The 24,970-nt window shown below is 44.9% G+C and overlaps 1 protein-coding gene across 2 annotated transcripts in view; it reads right to left on the bottom strand.

Moving 5' to 3' along the window:
* The window catches only part of TCERG1L (transcription elongation regulator 1 like), a 621,355-nt gene that overhangs the window by 275,657 nt on the left and 320,728 nt on the right, over window positions 1-24,970 (bottom strand). For both annotated transcript variants that reach the window (XM_063962190.1, XM_063962191.1), the window contains exon 6: window positions 12,277-12,399. In XM_063962190.1, coding sequence (XP_063818260.1) covers window positions 12,277-12,399 — 123 coding nt within the window. The remainder of the gene's footprint in view (window positions 1-12,276; window positions 12,400-24,970) is intronic.

The raw sequence follows: 24,970 nt of genomic DNA, 5'->3' as shown, positions 1-24,970 counted from the left end.
CCGCTGATGCATCTGAAGATGCGACCCGGACCATTTGTCCAGCAGGTCCCACTGGAAAGTTCTTGCGTGGAATCTGCCGAATGGGATTGCTTCGTAGGAAGCCCCCATTTTACCCAGAACCCTTGTGCATTGATGCACTGAGACTTGGCTCGGTTTGAGGAGGTTCCTGACTAGCTCGGATAACTCCCTGGCTTTCTCCTCCGGGAGAAACACCTTTTTCTGGACTGTGTCCAGGATCATCCCTAGGAACAGAAGACACGTCGACGGAACCAGCTGCGATTTTGGAATATTGAGAATCCAATCGTGCTGCCGCAACACTATCTGAGATAGTGCTACACCGACCTCCAACTGTTCACTGGATCTTACCCTTATCAGGGAATCGTCCAAGTAAGGGATAACTAAAATTCCCTTCCTTCGAAGGAACATCATCCTTTCGGCCATTACCTTGGTAAAGACCCGGGGTGCCGTGGACCATCCCTACGGCAGCGTCTGAACTGATAGTGACAGTTCTGTACCATAAACCTGAGGTACCCTTGGTGAGAAGGGTAAATTTTGACATGAAGGTAAGCATCCTTGATGTCCCGAGACATCATGTAGTCCCCTTCTTCCAGGTTCGCAATCACTGCTCTGAGTGACTCAATCTTGAATTTGAACCTCTGTATGTAAGTGTTCAAAGATTTTAGATTTTAGAATCGGTCTCACCGAGCCGTCTGGCTTCGCTACCACAATAGTGTGGAATAATACCCCGTTCCCTGTTGCAGGAGGGGTACCTTGATTATCACCTGCTGGGAATACAGCTTGTGAATGGCTTCCAAAACTGCCTCCCTGTCAGAGGGAGACGTCGGTAAAGTCGACTTTTGGAAACGGCGAGGGGGAGACGTCTCGAATTCCAATATGTACCCCTGAGATATTACCTGAAGGATCCAGGGGTCTACTTGCGAGTGAGCCCACTGCGCACTGAAATTCATTGAGAACGGGCCCCCACCGTGCCTGAGCTTGTAAAGCCCTAGCGTCATACTGAGGGCTTGGCAGAGGCTGGAAAGGGTTTCTGTTCCTGGGAACTGGCTGATCTCTGCAGCCTTTTTCCTCTCCCTCTGTCACGAGCAGAAAAGAGGAACCTTTTGTCCGCTTGCCAACAAAGGACTGCGCCTGATAATACGGCGTCTTATTTTGAGAGGCGACCTGGGGTACAAACGTGGATTTCCCAGCTGTAGCCGTGGCCACCAGGTCTAAAAGACCGACCCCAAATGTCCCCTTTCAAAGGCAATACTTCCAAATGACGTTTGGAATCCGCATCACCTGACCATTTTACTGGTAGAATTGGACAACGCACTTATACTTGATGCCAGTCGGCAATTATTCCGCTGTGCATCATGCATATATAGAAATGCATCTTTTAAATGCTCTATAGGCAATAATATACTATCCTTATCTAGGATATCAATATTTCCAGTCAGGGAATCCGACCATGCCAACCCAGCACTGCACCTCCAGGCTGAGGCGATAGCTGGTCGCAGTATAACACCAGTATGTGTGTAAATACCTTTTTTTGGATACCCTCCTGCTTTCTATCAGCAGGATCCTTAAGGGCGGCCATCTCATGAGAGGGTAGAGCCCTTGTTCTTACAAGCGTATGAGCGCCTTATCCCCCCTAGGGGGTGTTTCCCAATGCATCCTAACCTCTGGCGGGAAAGGGTATGCAGCCAATACTTTTTAAGAAATTATTAATTGTTATCGGGGGGAAACCCACGCATCATCACACATTTTATTTCTCAGATTCAGGAAAACTACAGGTAGTTTTTCCCTCACCGAACATAATACCCCTTTTTTGGTGGTACTCGTATTATCAGAAATGTATAAAACATTTTCCATTGTCTCAATCATGTAACGTGTGGCCCTACTGGAAATCACGGTTGTCTCTTCACCGTCGACACAGGAGTCAGTATCCGTGTCGGCGTCTGTATCTGCCATCTGCCTGACGGCCTATGAGACGTCTGGACAGGCACAAGCTGAGTAGCCGGCTGTCTCATGTCAACCACTGTTTTTTTATATAGAGCTGACACTGTCACGTAATTTTCAACAGTACATCCACTCAGGTGTCGACCCCCTAGGGGGTGACATCACTGTTACAGACACTCTGCTCCGCCTCCACATCATTTTCCTCCTCATACATGTCGACACACACGTACCGACACCCAGCACACACAGGGAATGCTCTGATAGAGGACAGGACCCACTTAGCCCTTTGGGGAGACAGAGGGAGAGTTTGCCAGCACACACCAGAGCGCTATATATGTATAGGGACAACCTTACAATAAGTGTCTATACCTTATAGCTGCTTATATCTGTTATTTTGCCAAATAAGTGCCCCCCTCTCTTTTTTACCCTGTTTCTGTAGTTGCAGGATGCAGGGGAGATTCTGGGAGCCTTCCTACCAGCGGAGCTGTGTGGGAAAAATGGCGCTGTGTGCTGAGGAGATAGGCCCCGCCCCCTTCACGGCGGGCTCTTCTCCCGCTTTTTACTGGAAAACTGGCAGGGGTTAAATACATCCATATAGCCCAGGAGCTATATGTGATGTATTTTTCGCCAACTAAGGTAAATTCATTGCTTCCCAGGACGCCCCCCCCCCCAGCGTCCTGCACCCTCAGAGACCGGAGTGTGAAGTGTGCTGAGAGCAATGGCGCTACCTTATGAAGACAGGAAAGTCTTCTGCCGCCGATTTATGGACCTCTTCTTGCTTCAGCATCTGTAAGGGGGCCGGCGGCGCGGCTCCGGGACCCATCCATGGCTGGGCCTGTGATCGTCCCTCTGGAGCTAATGTCCAGTAGCCTAAGAAACCCAATCCACTCTGCACGCAGGTGAGTTCGTTTCTCTCCCCTAAGTCCCTCGATGCAGTGAGCCTGTTGCCAGCAGGTCTCACTGAAAATAAAAAACCTATTTAAACTTTTACTCTAAGCAGCTCAGGAGAGCCACCTAGATTGCACCCTTCTCGTTCGGGCACAAAATCTAACTGAGGCTTGGAGGAGGGTCATAGGGGAGGAACCAGTGCACACCAGCTAGTCCTAAAGCTTTTACTTTGTGCCCAGTCTCCTGCGGAGCCGCTATTCCCCATGGTCCTTTCGGAGTCCCCAGCATCCACTAGGACGTTAGAGAAATTGGTGTCGTTTTCTCCGTACAGTGACTGGGAACCCCAATTACTAGTGATGTGCACCTGAAATTTTTTGGGTTTTGTGTTTTGGTTTTGGGTTCGGTTCCGTGGCCGTGTTTTGGGTTCGGACGCGTTTTGGCAAAACCTCACCGAATTTTTTTTGTCGGATTCGGGTGTGTTTTGGATTCGGGTGTTTTTTTCAAAAGACCCTAAAAAACAGCTTAAATCATAGAATTTGGGGGTCATTTTGATCCCATAGTATTATTAACCTCAATAACCATAATTTCCACTAATTTTCAGTCTATTCTGAACACCTCACACCTCACAATATTATTTTTAGTCCTAAAATTTGCACCGAGGTCGCTGGATGGCTAAGCTAAGCGACCCTAGTGGCCGACACAAACACCTGGCCCATCTAGGAGTGGCACTGCAGTGTCACGCAGGATGGCCCTTCAAAAAAATACTCCCCAAACAGCACATGACGCAAAGAAAAGAAGAGGCGCAATGAGGTAGCTGTGTGACTAAGCTAAGCGACCCTAGTGGCCGACACAAACACCTGGCCCATCTAGGAGTGGCACTGCAGTGTCACGCAGGATGGCCCTTCAAAAAAATACTCCACAAACAGCACATGACGCAAAGAAAAATGAAAGAAAAAAGAGGTGCAAGATGGAATTGTCCTTGGGCCCTCCCACCCACCCTTATGTTGTAAAAACAGGACATGCACACTTTAATGAACCCATCATTTCAGCGACAGGGTCTGCCACACGACTGTGACTGAAATGACTGGTTGGTTTGGGCCCCCACCAAAAAAGAAGCAATCAATCTCTCCTTGCACAAACTGGCTCTACGGAGGCAAGATGTCCACCTCATCATCATCGTCCGATTCATCACCCCTTTCACTGTGTACATCCCCCTCCTCACAGATTATTAATTCGTCCCCACTGGAATCCACCATCTCAGGTCCTCGTGTACTTTCTGGAGGCAATTGCTGCTGGTGAATTTCTCCATGGAGGAATTGATTATAATTCATTTTAATGAACATCATCTTCTCCACATTTTCAGGAAGTAACCTCGTACGCCGATTGCTGACAAGGTGAGCGGCGGCACTAAACACTCTTTCGGAGTACACACTGGAGGGAGGGCAACTTAGGTAGAATAAAGCCAGTTTGTGCAAGGGCCTCCAATTTGCCTCTTTTTCCTGCCAGTATACGTACGGACTGTCTGACGTGCCTACTTGGATGCGGTCACTCATATAATCCTCCACCATTCTTTCAATGGTGAGAGAATCATATGCAGTGACAGTAGACGACTTGTCAGTAATCGTTGGCAGGTCCTTCAGTCCGGACCAGATGTCAGCATCAGCAGTCGCTCCAGACTGCCCTGCATCACCGCCAGCGGGTGGGCTCGGAATTCGTAGCCTTTTCCTCGCACCCCCAGTTGCGGGAGAATGTGAAGGAGGAGATGTTGACGGGTCGCGTTCCGCTTGACTTGACAATTTTGTCACCAGCAGGTCTTTGAACCTCTGCAGACTTGTGTCTGCCGTAAAGAGAGATCCAAGGTAGGTTTTAAATCTAGGATCGAGCACGGTGGCCAAAATGTAGTGCTCTGATTTCAACAGATTGACCACACGTGAATCCTGGTTAAACGAATGAAGGGCTCCATCCACAAGTCCCACATGCCTAGCAGAATCGCTCTGTTTTAGCTCCTCCTTCAATGCCTCCAGCTTCTTCTGCAAAAGCCTGATGAGGGGAATGACCTGACTCAGGCTGGCAGTGTCTGAACTGACTTCACGTGTGGCAAGTTCAAAAGGTTGCAGAACCTTGCACAACGTTGAAATCATTCTCCACTGCGCTTGAGACAGGTGCATTCCACCTCCTTTGCCTATATCATGGCCAGATGTATAGGCTTGAATGGCCTTTTTCTGCTCCTCCATCCTCTGAAGCATATAGAGGGTTGAATTCCACCTCGTTACCACCTCTTGCTTCAGATGATGGCAGGGCAGGTTTAGGTGTTTTTGGTGGTGCTCCAGTCTTCTGTACGCGGTGCCTGTACGCCGAAAGTGGCCCGCAATTCTTCTGGCCACCGACAGCATCTCTTGCACGCCCCTGTCGTTTTTTAAATAATTCTGCACCACCAAATTCAAGGTATGTGCAAAACATGGGACGTGCTGGAATTTGCCCAGATGTAATGCACTCACAATATTGCTGGCATTGTCCGATGTCACAAATCCCCAGGAGAGTCCAATTGGGGTAAGCCATTCTGCGATGATCTTCATCAGTTGCCGTAAGAGGTTTTCAGCTGTGTGCCTATTCTGGAAAGCGGTGATACAAAGCGTAGCCTGCCTAGGAACGAGTTGGCGTTTGCGAGATGCTGCTACTGGTGCCGCCGCTGCTGTTCTTGCTGCGGGAGGCAATACATCTACCCAGTGGGCTGTCACAGTCATGTAGTCCTGAGTCTGCCCTGCTCCACTTGTCCACATGTCCGTGGTTAAGTGGACATTGGGTATAACTGCATTTTTTAGGACACTGGTGAGTCTTTTTCTGACGTCCGTGTACATTCTCGGTATCGCCTGCCTAGAGAAGTGGAACCTAGATGGTATTTGGTAACGGGGGCACACTACCTCAAGAAATTGTCTAGTTCCCTGTGAACTAACGGCGGATACCGGACGCACGTCTAACACCAACATAGTTGTCAAGGCCTCAGTTATCTGCTTTGCAACAGGATGACTGCTGTGATATTTCATCTTCCTCGCAAAGGACTGTTGGACAGTCAATTGCTTACTGGAAGTAGTACAAGTGGTCTTCCGACTTCCCCTCTGGGATGACGATCGACTCCCAGCAGCAACAACAGCAGCGCCAGCAGCAGTAGGCGTTACACTCAAGGATGCATCGGAGGAATCCCAGGCAGGAGAGGACTCGTCAGACTTGCCAGTGACATGGCCTGCAGTATTATTGGCTTTCCTGGGTAAGGAGGAAATTGACACTGAGGGAGTTGGTGGTGTGGTTTGCGCGAGCTTGGTTACAAGAGGAAGGGATTTACTGGTCAGTGGACTGCTTCCGCTGTCGCCCAAAGTTTTTGAACTTGTCACTGACTTATTATGAATGCGCTGCAGGTGACGTATAAGGGAGGATGTTCCGAGGTGGTTAACGTCCTTACCCCTACTTATTACAGCTTGACAAAGGCAACACAAGGCTTGACACCTGTTGTCCGCATTTCTGTTGAAATACTTCCACACTGAAGAGCTGATTTTTTTGGTATTTTCACCAGGCATGTCAATGGCCATATTCCTCCCACGGACAACAGGTGTCTCCCCGGGTGCCTGACTTAAACAAACCACCTCACCATCAGAATCCTCCTTGTCAATTTCCTCCCCAGCGCCAGCAACACCCATATCCTCATCCTGGTGTACTTCAACACTGACATCTTCAATTTCACTATCAGGAACTGGACTGCGGGTGCTCCTTTCAACACTTGCAGGGGGCGTGCGAATGGTGGAAGGCGCAAGCTCTTCCCGTCCAGTGTTGGGAAGGTCAGGCATCGCAACAGACACAATTGGACTCTCCTTTGGGATTTGTGATTTCGAAGAACGCACAGTTCTTTGCTGTGCTTTTGCCGCAAGTCTTTTCTTTTTTCTAGCGAGAGGATGAGTGCTTCCATCTTCATGTGAAGCTGAACCACTAGCCATGAACATAGGCCAGGGCCTCAGCCGTTCCTTGCCACTCCGTGTCGTAAATGGCATATTGGCAAGTTTACGCTTCTCCTCAGACGCTTTTAATTTTGATTTTTGGGTCATTTTTTTACTGATCTTTTGTGTTTTGGATTTTACATGCTCTGTACTATGACATTGGGCATCAGCCTTGGCAGACGACGTTGATGGCATTTCATCGTCTCGGCCATGACTAGTGGCAGCAGCTTCAGCACGAGGTGGAAGTGGATCTTGATCTTTCCCTATTTTTTTAACCTCCACATTTTTGTTCTCCATATTTTGCGCACAACTGAAAGCCACCACAGGTATACAATGTAGATGGATGGATAGTATAGTATTACTTATACTTATGGACGACGAGTGACGACACAGAGGTAGGTACAGCCGTGGCCTACCGTACTGCTGCTTAGTGCTTATATATAAATATAATATACTGTATAACGGACCTGGTGGACAGTGTCAGCAGCAGACTGCTAAACTAGTATGAAGAAAGAAAAAAAAAAACACCACAGGTATACAATGTAGATGGATGGATAGTATAGTATTACTTATACTTATGGACGACGAGAGACGACACAGAGGTAGGTACAGCCGTGGCCTACCGTACTGCTGCTTAGTGCTTATATATAAATATAATATACTGTATAACGGACCTGGTGGACAGTGTCAGCAGCAGACTGCTAAATTAGTATGAAGAAAGAAAAAAAAAACACCACAGGTATACAATGTAGATGGATGGATAGTATAGTATTACTTATACTTATGGACGACGAGTGATGACACAGAGGTAGGTACAGCCGTGGCCTACCGTACTGCTGCTTAGTGCTTATATATAAATATAATATACTGTATAACGGACCTGGTGGACAGTGTCAGCAGCAGACTGCTAAACTAGTATGAAGAAAGAAAAAAAAAACACCACAGGTATACAATGTAGATGGATGGATAGTATAGTATTACTTATACTTATGGTCGACGAGTGACGACACAGAGGTAGGTACAGCCGTGGCCTACCGTACTGCTGCTTAGTGCTTATATATAAATATAATATACTGTATAACGGACCTGGTGGACAGTGTCAGCAGACTGCTAAACTAGTATGAAGAAAGAAAAAAAAAACACCACAGGTATACAATGTAGATGGATGGATAGTATAGTATTACTTATACTTATGGACGACGAGTGCACTGACGACACAGAGGTAGGTACAGCCGTGGCCTACCGTACTGCTGCTTAGTGCTTATATATAAATATAATATACTGTATAATGGACCTGGTGGACAGTGTCAGCAGACTGCTAAACTAGTATGAAGAAAGAAAAAAAAAAACCACCACAGATATACAATGTAGATGGATGGATAGTATAGTATTACTTATACTTATGGACGACGAGTGCACTGACGACACAGAGGTAGGTACAGCCGTGGCCTACCGTACTGCTGCTTAGTGCTTATATATAAATATAATATACTGTGTGTATAACGGACCTGGTGGACAGTGTCAGCAGACTGCTAAACTAGTATGAAGAAAGAAAAAAAAAAACACCACAGGTATACAATGTAGATGGATGGATAGTATAGTATTACTTATACTTATGGACGAGTGACGACACAGAGGTAGGTACAGCCGTGGCCTACCGTACTGCTGCTTAGTGCTTATATATAAATATAATATACTGTATAACGGACCTGGTGGACAGTGTCAGCAGCAGACTGCTAAACTAGTATGAAGAAAGAAAAAAAAAACACCACAGGTATACAATGTAGATGGATGGATAGTATTACTTATACTTATGGACGACGAGTGACGAGTCGACACAGAGGTAGGTACAGCCGTGGCCTACCGTACTGCTGCTTAGTGCTTAATTATATATATAATATACTGTATAACGGACCTGGTGGACACTGCAGTGTCAGCAGACTGCTAAACAAACTAGCATGAAGAAAGAAAAAAAAAAACACCACAGTGTTTTTCAGGCAGACAAACGTATACTGGACTGGTGGTCACTGTCAGCAAAACTGTGCACTGTACTCCTGCTATAACTGCTCCCAAGTCCCCACAATTAGGCAGTGTGAGCAGTGCACTCAGCACAGATATATCATGCAGCAGTGCAGCACACTGAGTGAGCACAGATATGGTAGAGCGTTTTTTTTCAGGCAGAGAAACAACGGATTAAACTCAAAACCCTGCACTGTACTCCCTAACAGCTGCTCCCCGTCCCCAATCCTCCCCACAATTATAACTAACTAAGTTCTAATATAATACAACGGACTCGAGAGGACGCCAGCCACGTCCTCTCCCTATCAATCCCAATGCACGTGTGAAAATGGCGGCGACGCGCGGCTCCTTATATAGAATCCGAGTCTCGCGAGAATCCGACAGCGGGATGATGACGTTCGGGCGCGCTCGGGTTAACCGAGCAAGGCGGGAGGATCCGAGTCGCTCGGACCCGTGTAAAAAAAAGGTGAAGATCGGGCGGGTCGGATTCCGAGGATCCGAACCCGCTCATCACTACCAATTACTGCACCGTGTCCCCTCTCGTGGCTCGCGGCTTCGGGCAAGGTGCCTCGTTCCACTACCGCTGCGCTCAGCACAGGCTACTATTCCCAATCGTAGTCTGCATGGATCGTTATGTATGAAAAAGTTCATAAAAAGAAAAAAATGTGAATAACTCATGTCGACCTTTTGACCTATCGACCTAGAACACGTCGACCTAGAAATCCTGTCGACCTAGTTACTGTCGACCAATAGTGGTCGACCTAGACACTGTCGACCTAGAGACCGGATACCATTCATCATATACTGTATCTCCAACTAAAGTTATGGGCTGAAATACTGTATGCTCTTTCTATGTGCTGCTTTCTATACTGAAGCTGATTTTTTTACTCATTTGGGCAATTATATTTTCTGGCCTTTATACTTCGGTAGAAACTTTACAGAAAATAAAAAATGACCTTATAATTACCAAAGTCACTAAAAACCTCTCCGTGCAAACTATACAGCATAAATGTCAGACAGACCGGTGCGTGACTTAATTAGATGTTTCTGATTAGTAATGAGGCTTTATAGGACAGGACCGTACATTGCACTGGAATTATACAGTAGCTGTAAAAGATTTCCATATAGGTACAGTCATAGCCAGATTAAGGGGGTGTTGCAGGGCATACAGTACCCCGGGCCCCCCTTTGTTAGGGGGACCACCAGCTAGAGCACACCAACATCGCTAGTTTCCCTCTTATGCAGTAGCAGAACCAGAGAGCCAGAATGCGAGCAGGGCAGTATGCATTGCAGGCAGAGTATCAGATTTTATGAGCTACCGATTGAGCTCTCCGACCAGAGGAGAGATAGGAGGGTGGAGAGAACTCTAAGTGACACAGAGATCCCATCTTCTCCTCCTCCCTGCCTGGGTGTCTGGGTCCTATGCAACCTGTTATTTAATGAGGTTCTAGAGAGAGAGACACACACATGCAGAGTCCTCCTGAATCCTGTACCAGTGTGTAAGTAGTATAGAGGTTGCTGCTGCTATTCTTGCATGTGACAAGATAAATTATAGATTTTTTTTCTATGTGTATTTTAAGGTTAAGTTGTATTTGTTCCACTACAAGAAAACTTTATAAAATAGTTGTCTCTCAATTAGGTGGAGCTATAAACAGTACCCAGGCATTATTCAACTATTAGTTTAAATCTAATATACCCCACTGGATTAAATCTAATATACACAATCCATACATCCTAACATGACCTAGTCCTGGAGGGATAACATGCTATCTTAAATTATGATTGCAATCACCTGTGTTGAAACACCTTTCTTATCTATTAAATAGTTCAACACAAGTGACACCAATCATATATTAAAAAGGAAGTCCAGGTAGGGAGCATTTTGTCCATCCTGGAATGGGTCCTGTTGGAAGGTATGCATAATCTAAAATACACTCCCCCGCCTCCCACCGGGGGCCCCCTTGTCTTAAGTGCCCCGGACACCCCCAAGGCTTAATCCGGCCCTGGGTACAGTAAAGACACGGTCCGCCTGACTTCTTTATTGTCACACCTTGATGTGTTAATTTCCTTAATGAGGATGCTATTCCTTGGCATCATAGAGTACTATATTCAAAAGTGAAAATAATCAGGATAGAAATAATTAGAAAAATAAAGATATTTGTTTTAAAATAAGATAATGATTGAAACAGCAATTTTGTGATGGTCCTGAATACAAGCAGAACATTTTCAGTTGCCTTTCATGAAAATGTTTCTACAATGCATATACACCAGGGGTATTCAAAATGCATCCCTCTATCTGCTGTGGAACTTTACATCCCAGCGTGCACTGACACAGATTTCCTATTATGGCATGCTAAACCTGTAGCAAAGCATGCTGGGATATGTAGTTTCAAGAAGCATGTTGCATACCCCTAGCCTACCCCTTTCAGAGCTTGGTAATTTCATACTGTATATTAGTAGCCCCCATAGAAACCTGTGGGGTGGGGGGCTGCTTTTGTAACCAAAAACAATAACTGTTGCAATCACCCCATCTTACATTTAGGGGATACTTAATATTTGTGGGTACACTCCAAAAACTGCAGGGTTAGTAAATGTCCCTTAGAGCTTCATAAGCTCAAACAAAAAGAGTGATACCCATCTGTTGCAATAAGGTCTACTGTAACTATTAATCAGATGGGTTGGGCAAGGGAGACCGGCGCTGGGGATCTCAGCGGTTGGCATACTGACCCTGCTATCCCGGGGGCAGAATGCCGGCGGGGATGGGGGGGGAGGGAGCGCAACAAAGCCCCTTCGACACCTACGAGTGGGATTAGTCCCTGTCAGTCGGCTCATCGGAACGTTCTACAACAGATATGTTTATGCACAAATCCCTACAACGTTAAATGGGTGTGGTATGGAAGGTAGATAGTAACTAGGTCGACAGTGTCTAGGTCGACAGTGTCTAGATCGGCCACTATTGGTCGACAGGGTCTCTAGGTCGACAGGGTCTCTAGGTCGACATGGTCTAGGTCGACAGATCAAAAGGTCGACATGAGTTTAAAAAAAAAATGTAATGTCATTTTCTTCGTAGAATGACCGGGAACCCCAATTAGTGCACCGTGTCCCCTCGCATGGCTCGCTTCGCTTGTCATGCTTCGGGCAAGTCTCCTTGCTTCGCTACCGCTTCACTCGGCACAGATTACCTTTCCAATCGTAGTCCACATGGATCGTTAAGTATATAAGGTTCAAAAAAAGAAAGAAAATCGTGAAAAACTCATGTCGACCTTTTGACCTGTCGACCTAGAACATGTCGACCTAGAGACTCTGTTGACCTAGAAACCCTGTCGGCCTAGTTACTGTCGACCAATGGTGGTCTACCTAGATAGTGTCGACCTAGTTACTGTCGACCTAGAGACCGGATCCCACGTTAAATACTGTAACTTACCGTTTGAAGTCGGTGCATGATCCGTCAGGCCAGTCATGAAGGTAACTGTTGGTGACTTGGTCAATCTGACAATCTGGGCTGGCAGTATTGGTGTGACATGAGCCTTAATTCTTGATGGGCAACCTGGTAACAATATAGTGAACAGCAATCAGCAGTCATTATAACTTTCATTACTATAAAACATATACAGAAACAGATGTCTCTAAAACTGCACAATAAAAAAATTTTTAATGGGAAAGTACTGTATCATTTCAACCCTGTTTGCAGTGTATAAAATAATATTGACCATATTGCTTTTTCATCTGAAACACCATATTCATTTAATAAAGTATGTGTAGTATAGTACACATAATTGAAGCTATTCTTTCTGTCACCCTGAGCAAAGACTTCCCTCCATTCCAATTGATAGTGCTTACTCTCAGCCAAATAATGCAGAGAGCATCAGTGACCACAATATAGTACAGAGAGCATCAGTGACTGCCATATAATACAGAGAGAATCAGTGACTGCCATATAATACAGAGAGAATCAGTGACTGCCATATAATACAGAGAGAATCAGGGATATCCATATATTACAGAGAGTATCAGGAACAGCCATACATTACAGAGAGGATCGGGGACAGCCATTTATTACAGAACGTATCAGTGACAATCATATATTATAGAGAGCTCAGTCACCACCATATAATACAGAGAGCATCAGTGACCACAATATAGTACAGAGAGCATCAGTGACTGCTATATAGTACAGAGAGAATCAGGGATATCCATATATTACAGACAGTATCAGGAACAGCCATACATTACAGAGAGGATCGGGGATAGCCAAATATTACAGAGAGCATCAGGGACAGCCATTTATTACAGAACGTATCAGTGACAACCATATATTATAGAGAGCTCAGTCACCACCATATAATACAGAGAGCATCAGTGACCACAATATAGTACAGAGAGCATCAGGGACAGCCATTTATTACAGAACGTATCAGTGACAACCATATATTATAGAGAGCTCAGTCACCACCATATAATACAGAGAGCATCAGTGACCACAATTTAATGCAGAAAGCATCAGTGAGAATTAGTGACTGCCATATAATACAGAGAGAATCAGTGACTACCATATACTACTGAACATCAGTGACTGCCATATAGTACATAACGTATCAGTGACAACCATATATTATAGAGAGCTCAGTCACCACTATATAATACAGAGAGCATCAGTGAACACAATATAATGCAGAAAGCACTATTGATAGCCATATAATACAGAGAGCATCAGTGACCACCATATAATACAGAGTAGCATGATCGCCATATAATATAGAGAGCATCAGTGAATTACATATTCTACACAGGAGTGTGACTGCCATACAAATCCAATGAGTATTTTTGATCATCTGACAATATCACTAATATAATTAACAACTTCTGTTTCATACAACTCAGTTTACTATAATTGATATAATTATCCCTTTTACTATAATTATCTGCATTATCCTTATTATTAACATCAACATCATCAAATAATTACATTTCAGTACATTAAACCCCTAATTACTTCCATAGTTTCATAAAAAAAGACTTCACCTTAAATAACCAATTGAAGCATTAACACTTTACCCCTCCTTAGTCTTAGTGTGCCTACAATAATTATACCCATCACCACCTTCACCCTTCTTCCTGCCTCTATACCTTAACTTACCTGATCTGTTCCCCCCGGTGCAGCCACACAGTGCTCAGAAAGCAGCAGCCTATCAGGCAGGTCCCATCGAGACCGCTGTCAGTGAGGAGGAGGAGACAGGCAGGGAAGATAGGGACCATGCAGCCTATTGCTGCAGAACATGGCCACTTGGAGGGAATAACAACTTGCTGACCGCCCTCTCTCCCTTCTCAGCTATGCTCCCTGGGTTGCTGCTGCTTCTCTGCCTCCGCCACCTACCCTTCCCAACTACACACCTGTCTGTACAACATTATGTTGTAACTATAGCAGCTACCGTACAGTATGTAGACATTACTTTCATTTTCTAACCTGAATGACAGAAATTACTAATGGTATTTATGACATAATACCCATCTAAGGTCTTGGTGCCGCTCACGTACAGGACCGCTGAGACCTTAGGGTTAGGTGGGAAGCTGAAGGGGTGTGGTTGTTGGAGGAGGCATGGTCACATCATCACTTGAGGCATGGTTACACCTCCTCTGCACTCCCAGGCCACTACTGCACCCCTGTTTTCTTTGAAAATATACTTAGTCTACAGTATGTGTAATTTGTAAACTCACCTAAATAAACTACGCCTGACATATAGAGTAAAGTAGCAGTTGAAATGTAATAAATTCTATATATAAAATTTTTTTTTGAAATCAAGTCATTATGTCCTAAATGAATCTTTTTAAACATTTAGAAAAATATTCCCACTTCCACTCCATTCCATGCTTAATACTCTACAATGCAGACGCCTGGTATACAGTAATTAATTAAAATACTTTTCTAACAAAGGAACATTTATCATCCATGACATTTTTATCAATGTTTTAATGTAAATTTCTACAAAATTTGTTTTAATTTAGCCATTAATTACATTTAGGAGTTGCCAGCATTTTAAACAGCTACCAAACACACCTTAAAACATAATTTTCAATTAAATGTGATTTTATAAAACAGTAAATGTATAACTCTGACTTACTGATGAAACTGAAAGTGTACCCTTTATTACTAACAATAAAACACATTTGCAATAAATAAAGGATGATGAAGCTGTTAAAAAAGCTCAAATGGTAAAGCATATCATGTCAGTTATTTCCTTTAACTGTACAGCACATGTCTCAAATGCAAACCTAAAATCCAGGCTTATACAGAACATGGTTAATTCAGGATGAAGAAACGAAATATTCTATTTTAATTACAACTCCCGTCAATATAACGGAACAGTTGGCATGATGGATACATTTAGTTAAGTATAAACCTGTACGTTATAACTTATATTTATTAAATTACTTAGTCAAAGGCTTTAATATATTTTAATATCCTACCAGGGCAGTAAGTAGGAGAGTGCAAGTGGTGTTGCTACTCCAAGGATACAGGACCCGGACCTCCTCTCCTGCTTGGTCCCAGTGGCCCCACTCCCTTGACCTGATGTCATAATATCAAGTGTTCTGGTGGCAGCTTTATCCAAAGAATCTTACAACCCCTCAAATACTTATGCCTGAATGCCATTCGCTCATAACTGCTTCCACTTTGTGTGCACGGGAATAAATGGGTATTTGCTGCATCTGTGCTATGCACCTACCCACTATCCCAGGGGTGTCACTAAATTATGTGACACCCGGTGCAGTGGACATACCTCATGCGCACACCTTAGGCGTGCGCAGACACAAAGGGACATTACCTTATTTGAAGGGGATGTGACCTCATGGAAAGGGCATGGCCTCACAGAAAGAGGGTGTGGTCCCACGACCAGACCCCTGTTTTCATTACTCCAAGGGTCCCAGAGTCTGTCTGTCTGCAGTGCCAGATCCTACACTGTGACAGGAGCTTAGTGCTATATGTAATGTTACAGTGCAATACCAGACTCTTATCAATGAAGAGGAGACAGCAATTTGGTGTCACTCTTTGGCGGGAGACACCTTGGATCTGCCCACGCCCCCATAGTGACGCCACTTCTCTATCCATATACTTGACTCAATAACCATCACCCTTATTGCGCACTGACCCCAGTCCTATTCTTAGTACAAAAGATGCGTCAGGTATATTTATGCGTCTTTCCTACTCTACATAGCTCACAATTCCGTCGACACACCTTCTATGAACATTCTCATGAGAACACCTTAATACATACCAGTAATGGCTCTACACAGATGAAAGGGTGTAGTATGAGTGGCTGACAGCCGAGATCCCGGCGGCCTGCATACTGGCGCTGGGATCCCGACCGCCGGCATACCAACAGCTGGGCAAGCGCTAATGAGCCCCTTGCGGGTTCGTGCTCACCATGCTGCAGGCACAGTGGTGCTTATTCTCCCTCCAGGGGGGTCGTGGACCCCCAAGAGGGAGAATATGTGTCGGCATGCCGGCGGTCGGGATCCCGGCGCCGGTATGCTGGTCGCCGGGATTCTGGCCAGCGGGAAACTGAAGACCACCCAGATGAAACACGTAGGACTCTACATCTTCCAAAGCATATGAAGTGCAAAAACATGCATGATGCACATTATTGCTCTATGGGGTAAATTTACTAAGGTCGGAGTTTTTTAGAACTGGTGATGTTGCTCATAGCAACCAATCAGATTTTACTTAACATTTGTCTAGCTGCTTCTAGAAGATAATAGATAGATTCTGAGTGGTTGCTATAGGCAACATCACCGTTATAAAAAAAACTCTCACCTTAGTAAATTTACCCCTTAGATTGTACTACGGATAGCCCAGAGTAGTGGCATAAAGGAGTGATTTTAAAATTGTAGTATCTCTGTATCAACATTTTTCTTTTAAAGAAGTTTAAGTAGTACTAAATTGTGAGAGGTTTTGTGCACTGGCATTACATTTTTGTTGCGACGTTAGAGTTGTCAGTGGAAAACTTAAACATCTTAGGTTTTATGTGCCAGATTCGCTATCAATAAAATATGCAAATAAAGCTTATTATGCGCACACAAAAAACGCATGCCCATATGTTTTCCTATCCATTTTAAAGGAAATTAATCTTATCAAGAGACTAGACACAATATTATGTGAACTGGTAGAAATAAAAATGTGGCTCGTTGAGAGAAACTGACTGTTGCCAAACAATGGGGTATTAGAATGCAGCAGGTAAATTAGCTTTGTATGAACTGTAAGCATTGAGAAATACTTTTCCTGGTTGTAAATTTAAAATCAAGACTGTATTTGTGGTGTACTTGCTGCATGCTTTTGAATTTTAAATACACACAATCAGCCGTAATTGAATCTACGTTTGAGGATGCAGCTGTGGCAACACGGATTACACACTTGGCGTAAGCGATTGAGCCAGGTGTTTAGATAAAGAACCAGGATCCTTCCATTATTGAATTAAAATAACAAAATAATAATAGAATAACAAAATTAATAAGATTAGAGTGTCTCTGTCTTCAGCAAAAAAAAAATATATATATTATCACCTGGTTCATGTGAGATTTATATTAAAGTGGACTGTTCCTGTACAGTGGACTTGGCTAACCATCACCCTCAGAATCCAGTTCAAATTCCGGACCCTTACTTACAAAACAATTACTCACTCTGACTCCTCCTGCATCTCAAACCTCATTTCTGTCCACATTCCCTCCAGTCACTTCCGCTCTTCCGCTCTTCCTGAAACTGACTCCGCTACTTCTACCTCCTGTCAAAATCACTCGCTCGCCAAGTCAGACTTCCTGCCTGTCTTTCTAGCTTCAAATATTCACTCAAAACTCTCCTCTTAAATCTCCTATCTTCTCTCACTTGACCTTCTCTTATTCTCAGTTCACTCTCCAACTGTTCACCTCTCTTCTTAGTATGTACGCTCTCCTGGGCAGGGCCCTCATACGTACCACTAGCCGTGTTTCCAGAGCCCTTTGTCCCTTACACTCTTTCAGTGACCCTGGAGCCTATGTACTAAGCCTTGGGTAGAGATAAAGTAGACGGAGATAAAGTACCAGCCAATCAGCTCCTGTCATTTTTCAAACAGCCTGTAAAGGTGTGTACACACGGTAAGATTTTTTCATTCGATTCTGACTATATAGTCAGAATCGGATGAAAAGATAGTGCAGATCGCAAGGTGACAGTCACCTTGCGATCCCGATCCGATGCCGATGCGCGGCCCCGCGCGGTCGGCATTGGCAGAAAAAATAGGCTGTGCAGGCAAGTCAATCCTGACTATCTCTATAGAAGAGATAGTCAGGATTGACACTTAGCCAAAATCGCACATAGCCAGCATCGCAAGCACACTCATTATGTGCTTGCGATACTGGCTAAGTGCCGACCCGGCCCCCTGTCGCACGGTGAGAATCGGATAAGTCCGAATCTCACCGTGTGTATGCACCCTAACATGGCAGTTAGGAGCTGATTGGCTGGTACTTTATCTTGTCCACTTTATCACTCTTGAAGGCTTAGTACATAGGGGTCTCTGTTTCTCTGTTCTCATCCTTCAATGGGAGATATACTAAGCCCTTAAAAGTGATAAAGTACCAACCAATCAGCTCCTAACAGCCATATCTCAGGCTGTCTTTGAAAAATGTCAGGAGCTGATTGGTTGGCAGTTTATCTCTCTCCATTTTATAACTTTCCAATGCTTAGTACATCTGCCTCACAGTGGGTAACCTTAACTTTGCCCATTTTCATGTCCTTCTTACTGTAGTTTATTTATTACTCTATGGTGTTCCAAAGATATGTCTACTGTACTTATATTTACTGTACCAATGATATTTCAGGGTTCACAGTTACTTTGTATATTTCCTGTACAGTGCTGTTGAAACAATGTGGTATATTAATAATAATACAAGGCCGTTATGTGTCATTTGTAATTTTTAGGGCCTAGTACTGAGGGGTGGTTTATCCAAACATTTAGGAACATGTCTACACCACACTGCATATCAAGGCCACCTATCTAGATGCTTTGCTGCCGCAATACAGTGGACACACCACTGAAGTAGGTGGCCAAACTACCTTCTCTGTACCTACCTCCTCTGTGCACACCTGATCACCTGCACATAATGAAAGTTGACATTCTGTGGGCTGAGTTAATCACTGCAATTTGAACTATCTCTTATTAAACTGACCAACTGCTTGCACATTATAATTGCTTCCTCCTCTTTGATGTTCCCACATTCAGGTTTCGTCATACATTCTCTCATTTCTAATTTTTGCAGACGCTCTGCGATACAACCGTTCGCACTTCTGCTAAGCTAAAATACACTCCCTGTGGGCGACGGCATAGCATTTGCACGGCTGCTAAAACTAGCTAGCGAGCGATCAACTCGGAATGACCCCCTATGTCCAGTGGGGATAATTCAGATGTAGACGGAGTTGCTATCACTGCTGCTTCCTTGGAAGCAGCAGCAATAGCCCTGTATGTAAATGCAGCAGAGTTGTTTATTACAAGTAGACGCCTTCTGCTGCAGTAGTAATCCAAGATGCGACCTAGGATGCAGGTATCAGATCACTGCGACACCATTTGGTTGCTTGCGGGACCCATGCACTTGTGCAAGCCAACCGAGACAGATGCTTGTAAGAAGCCAGGAAATCTCTGACCAGTGACGGAGATCCTAGCCTCTTCCCTCACCCTAAAAGGCAGCAACACACCTCCATTTTCATAAACAAAGGCCATCACTGCCCCCTCCCCGCCCCCAAACGGCTTCAGACTGTCAATCACTGACAGTCTCATGTCAGACTGCTTCTAATGTTGGAGGACTCGTTCGTTCATGCACAGAGATACAACAAAGAGATCTACAGAAGGGGATAGCTATGAATGCTCTTAAAAGATGAAATGCAGTGACTTAGGGGTACATTTACTAAGCAGTGATAAGAGCGGAGAAGTGAGCCAGTGGAGAAGTTGCCCTATCAACCAATCAGCACTGAAGTAACATCTATAATTTGCATACTATAAAATGATACAGAGCTGCTGATTGGTTGATGGGGAAATATTTCCACTGACTCACTTCTCCGCTCTTATCACTGCTTAGTAAATGTACCCCTTAATGAGTGCCCAGATGCTGGTACATTGGATGCAATTATGAGCACGAAAGAATTTAAAAAAATTAGAAAAACATAAAAAAAAAGGAAATGCAATCAAATAATAGCTATAAAGCAGGTACATTTTATTGTCAGTAATCACAAAATTCTCAAATCAACAAATGAAAATAAAAACACTATATTCAAAGTCAAACCAAGGCAAAGGCAATATACACTGCAAACTGTCATTCTATTTATGGATGTTTGACTGTGCTGATGTTTTGTGTGGACCAGTGGACTGTGCGAATTGCCACCTACGTAATTGCCACCTACTGCTTACTGTATATCATCACCTTATGATGTGCATCATAGTTATTTATTATAGTCTTCTGATGTTGTACAGCATGTGACTACTACAACATCACATGCAACACACACATCAGAAGACCACCATACTGGAAATAACCCTGGTATACATTAAAAGTGTTGATATTGTAATTAATGTATGACTTCCAAGATGCCTATACATTAATAGGTTGCAGGATTGTTGTATGATCATTTCATACACCTGTATTCATGATGAATGATAAAAACTCTGTAAGGGCAGAACTATATTGGGAATTCATAGAGGAGACACTACTCCGAATAGTGGTGGTTATAGATGAATGATCGACAAATGTGCATCTGCATATTGGCTATATTAATATCACCACCGGAATTGTAGATCTCCTTCTTATTTGATTAATGATTTTACAACCACCTGCCTAATGGTAGAGCCGGCCCTGGGAGCAGTAATAACCTCCTTGACACTAAGCACACTTTCTATTTCTTTATAACCCACCTCCAGCACCTTCTCAATATCCTGCTCTTCTGTATCTCCATTCGGTTCTACATCAACCCCGGTTCCTTCTCAGTGATCAGCAAGTTCCTCATCATGTTACGGATCTCTATGTTGGGAGTTGCTCCATTAGATCCAGAATATAAGATTTACAGTACTAAGGAGTCTATTTTCTTAGCCTTGGAGAGAAATAAAGTGTACGGAGATAAAGTACAAACCAACCAGCCTCCTAACTGTCATTTTTCAAACCGAGCCTGTAACATGGGTGTTAGAAACTGATTGGCTGGCCGAACTCTGACTTTTTTTTAAAGAGGCAATCATTTACAAAGCATGGTTTTGCCTTGTAAATGACTGCCGTTTTTTTAAAAAAAACGTACGAATTATAACCGACATTCGGCACCTCCGGCAAACTCGGACGCCATTACATCCCGTTGATTGTCTGGTCCTGGATCAAAGATCCGATACGTGTGATTGAGTTGCAGATCTGTGAGATAAGGACATGTGGTGGAGAAAATGAGACTGCAGTACTTTTTTTTTTTTTTAATCCAGTCTTTGAAAATGAGAAACTACAATATTTATTTCCCCGCAGTATTAAAAACAAAGCATAGAAATATACTTTTTTTTCAAGAACTGCTAGACACTTTACAGCAGAATTAAATATAACCATAAATAATGGTATATGCACATACTGATGCATTCTAATGTAAACCCTATTTCCACTTTATTTCTCTATAAATGCTCAGTACTGTAGATAGAAGTCATTATGCGCAGGAGAAACTTTTTCTACATTTATGATTTTTCATGATCTGCCAATGAAAAGTGAAGACAGCTTTATGGAATATAAATTAGGCATTGGGCGCTTGGCTTCTGTAAATAAATATTAATTTGAGGAAAAAAACATTTTTGTTATGTTTATTTTCCTGCTTCTAGCTTCTTGGTGCCGCCTCTGATTGTATAGAGTACATTAAAGAGGAACAACTGAATATTGTCCAGGATTTGTGACCCATTGGCCAATATACATACATACAATATACATGCCGTAACAACTTTTAACTTTAGGAGGTAGTTGGATACTGGTGATGTGTGTTGGTAATCTCATGACAAATACAGTATACATTATCCTATCTGGACTGGCACGGGGGTAGGTAATCTATTAGAAGTGGCTTTCAGTGTTAGAAGTCTATGTACTAAGGGGGTCAATTCGAGTTGATCGTAGCTGTGCTAAGTTTAGCACAGCTACGATCGTTAACTCAGACATGCGGGGGGACGCCCAGCACAGGGCTAGTCCGCCCCGCATGTCAGTGCCGGCCCCCCCGCACAAATACAAAAGCATCGCACAGAGGCGATGCCTTTGTATTTAAGGAGTAACTCCAGGCCAGCGCAGCTCCTGCCGCGGCCCGCCCCCCGAACGGTCCGGCCACGCCTGCGTTGGCCAGACTGCTCCCACTAAATGCAGCCGCCGCGGCCCGCCCCCCGAATGGTCCGGCCACGCCTGCGTTGGCCAGACCTCTCCCCGTAAATGGCGGCTTAACGCCGCCGTTCAGCCCCCTCCCACCTAGCAACCGCCTCAGAGGTGATCGCTAGGTAACGAAAGCTGCCATTCGCTGGCGCATGCACAGTTCTGACCCGATCGCAGGCTGCGACAAATTGCAGCGAGCGATAGGGTCGGAATGACCCCCTAAGACCTGGAAAGAGATAAAGTGGATGGAGATAAAGTACCAACCAACCAGCTCCCGACTGTCATTTTCAAACACAGCCTGCAACATGGCAGCTAGGAGCTGGTTGGCTGGTACTTTATCTCCATCCACTTTATCTCTCTCCAAGGCTTAGTTAGTACATAGCATCAGCGGCTCCTTCCTTGGTAGAAGAGGAGGGCTGCCGCTAGCGATGCTACTAGGTCCCCGCTGACTTGTCCCCACCGGCACCTTGGTCCCGGCACTTGTACTATTTACAGATCACAGATTCCGGGACCCGATACATGCACAGTAGCCCATAGAAGCCGGCTAAGACTGACGAGGCAGTGAGCTGGCTCTCTGCTAATCGCTGCCTGGGCTAGCAGTCCCGGAGGGAGGAAACACTCTCCAAATGGGACTGCACACCTCCCAACTGTCCTGATTCGCAGTGTCCTGCGGGTGGGGGAGCAGTTGGAGGAGCTTTTGATCACCCGCTGCTCTGCAAAGCAGAAAGTGATCTCTGAATACAGGCTGTGCGCATGTGCACGGCATCTACTCAGTGGTGGGAGATGAGCAGGGGGCTTCCCACCAAAAGGACAAAAAACAAGTCCACGTCATGAGGCCCCGCCCACTATGCAGTAGCCATGCCCCTTCCACCCGAGGCTACAATCTCTCTCCGGGTCGCACGCTAATAACCACCAAAAATTTTGAAAATGTAATGAAAATTAAATACATTTTTCAGAGAAAAACAACAATATATTTAATTATTACAGTGATATTGTTGCTATGCTCATAATACTTTATGCCACACACTGTAATGCCCCTGACACTTTATACAACACACCGCTGGATTAAACCCTCTAGGTGCCCAGGGCACCCAAGACAGGGGGGCCAACCAGCAACCACGATGCGGCTGAACCCACTGCTCACCCCCCTTCCACCCCAACAGGAGCCACTGGGTGGAGGGCCCCACACTGCAGCAAGGAGAGAAGACTCCAGGCTGCTGAGGAGGGAGGGTTCCGCGCTGCCAGGGGAGGGGTGCGGTATGTCCTATACTGCATGCGGCTGTGCATGCGGCTTCCTCCCCCCTCCTCTCGGACAGCACGGCCGGGGACTAATCCATGCAATTTCTATCCTTAGCTGCTGCCAGGAGAGCTACTGCTGGCGACGGAGGCTGGAGACGAGAGTGGAGACAGCAGCACCAAAGCGGCGCAGAGCTCCGGCTGGGGGGGCCCCTTAAGACTGGGGGGCCCGGGGTACTGACTCCCTGGGCCCTACCCTTAATCTCTGAGTCTGTGTACCATAAAGATGAAATATTTTACAGCACTACAAGACTTCAGTTTGGTGCCAGAGTGTCTGAACACTGTCTGGGGATTTCCTGCAACAGGGTATTCCAAAACCTGCCTGCTTAGGTAATTACTGCACAAGTACATCACCTTTCACACACAGTAGTCCAAGCCACACAACTTTTACACTATTGTCAGTCTACTCAGTTATTGAATTTATTGCCTGCTTCAGTGTCAATTCACATACCATAATCACTGGAGCTAAAGGTCCTCATTGGGACAAATTACTGAAAGAAGGAAGAATCTAGCTCTATGGTCCACGCGAGACATGATGTCATTGGAGGAGAGTGGAACGGACCCGCACAGTGGGAAAAGCAGAGGAGTAGAGGATCAGTGTGCGCCTGGCAGTAGTTATTTTTAAAAAAAATCTCAATAAACACAGGGTGGGCACAGTCCCTTAGCAGTTAATAATGTTTTTCTAACAACTATGTATTAATAAAAGAAGGAAAACTGTTATGAGTGACATTATTCTGTGATGCCATTGTCTGAGCAGGGCACGTAATATACCAAATGAAAGGTCTTGGGGGGGGGGGTTTCCGAAATGAACGCAGATGGTTGCATACGTAGCCAGATCCGCATTCTTATCTGCACATGCATGTTTGTGGCCGCACCCCCCCTCCCCCGGTGCATCCGCAATCTAATTGCGAACGCATTGGATCTAAGGGTGACCCCTGCCAGCGCATCCTGACTGCTGTGTCAGTCGGTCGGCAGCCATTTGTTATGGGAGCGGCTGCGTGTGATGTCACGCAGCCACCCCCGAAAACAGTCCCAGCCCGCCCCCAATTGCCCCGCCTCCCCAATGCTGCATTGCCATCCTGCAAATGCCTGCTGCTGTCAATCACATTGTGGTCGCATTCATCACGACCACAATGTGTGTGTCCACGCAGTTTGCCGCCACTGGCATCGTGGCTGGATCTGAATGATCCCCTTGGTCCATAGATTTACAGAAAAATATTGGCGGTGTAATTGGTTGCTTAGTTTTGGAGTTATGTGGCAAAGTATTCGCCAGCCATTTACAATGCATCATCAGTGTGCTCTGGAAAATGTGACTTTGTGCACCCACTGGGTGACCTGGAACATGTGACCTGCAAGATGGTCTGGAAACCGTGACAGTTATTTGCAGCCTCCCAGCAAACCTTTGCTCGGATGAAACCAACACATAAGCTAGTATACTCTTA

Source organism: Pseudophryne corroboree, chromosome 3 (assembly GCF_028390025.1).
Source record: "Pseudophryne corroboree isolate aPseCor3 chromosome 3, aPseCor3.hap2, whole genome shotgun sequence".
Taxonomy (NCBI): Eukaryota; Metazoa; Chordata; class Amphibia; order Anura; family Myobatrachidae; genus Pseudophryne; species Pseudophryne corroboree.
Note: the sequence above shows the minus strand (reverse complement) of the source record. Positions and strands in the feature narration are given on the sequence as shown.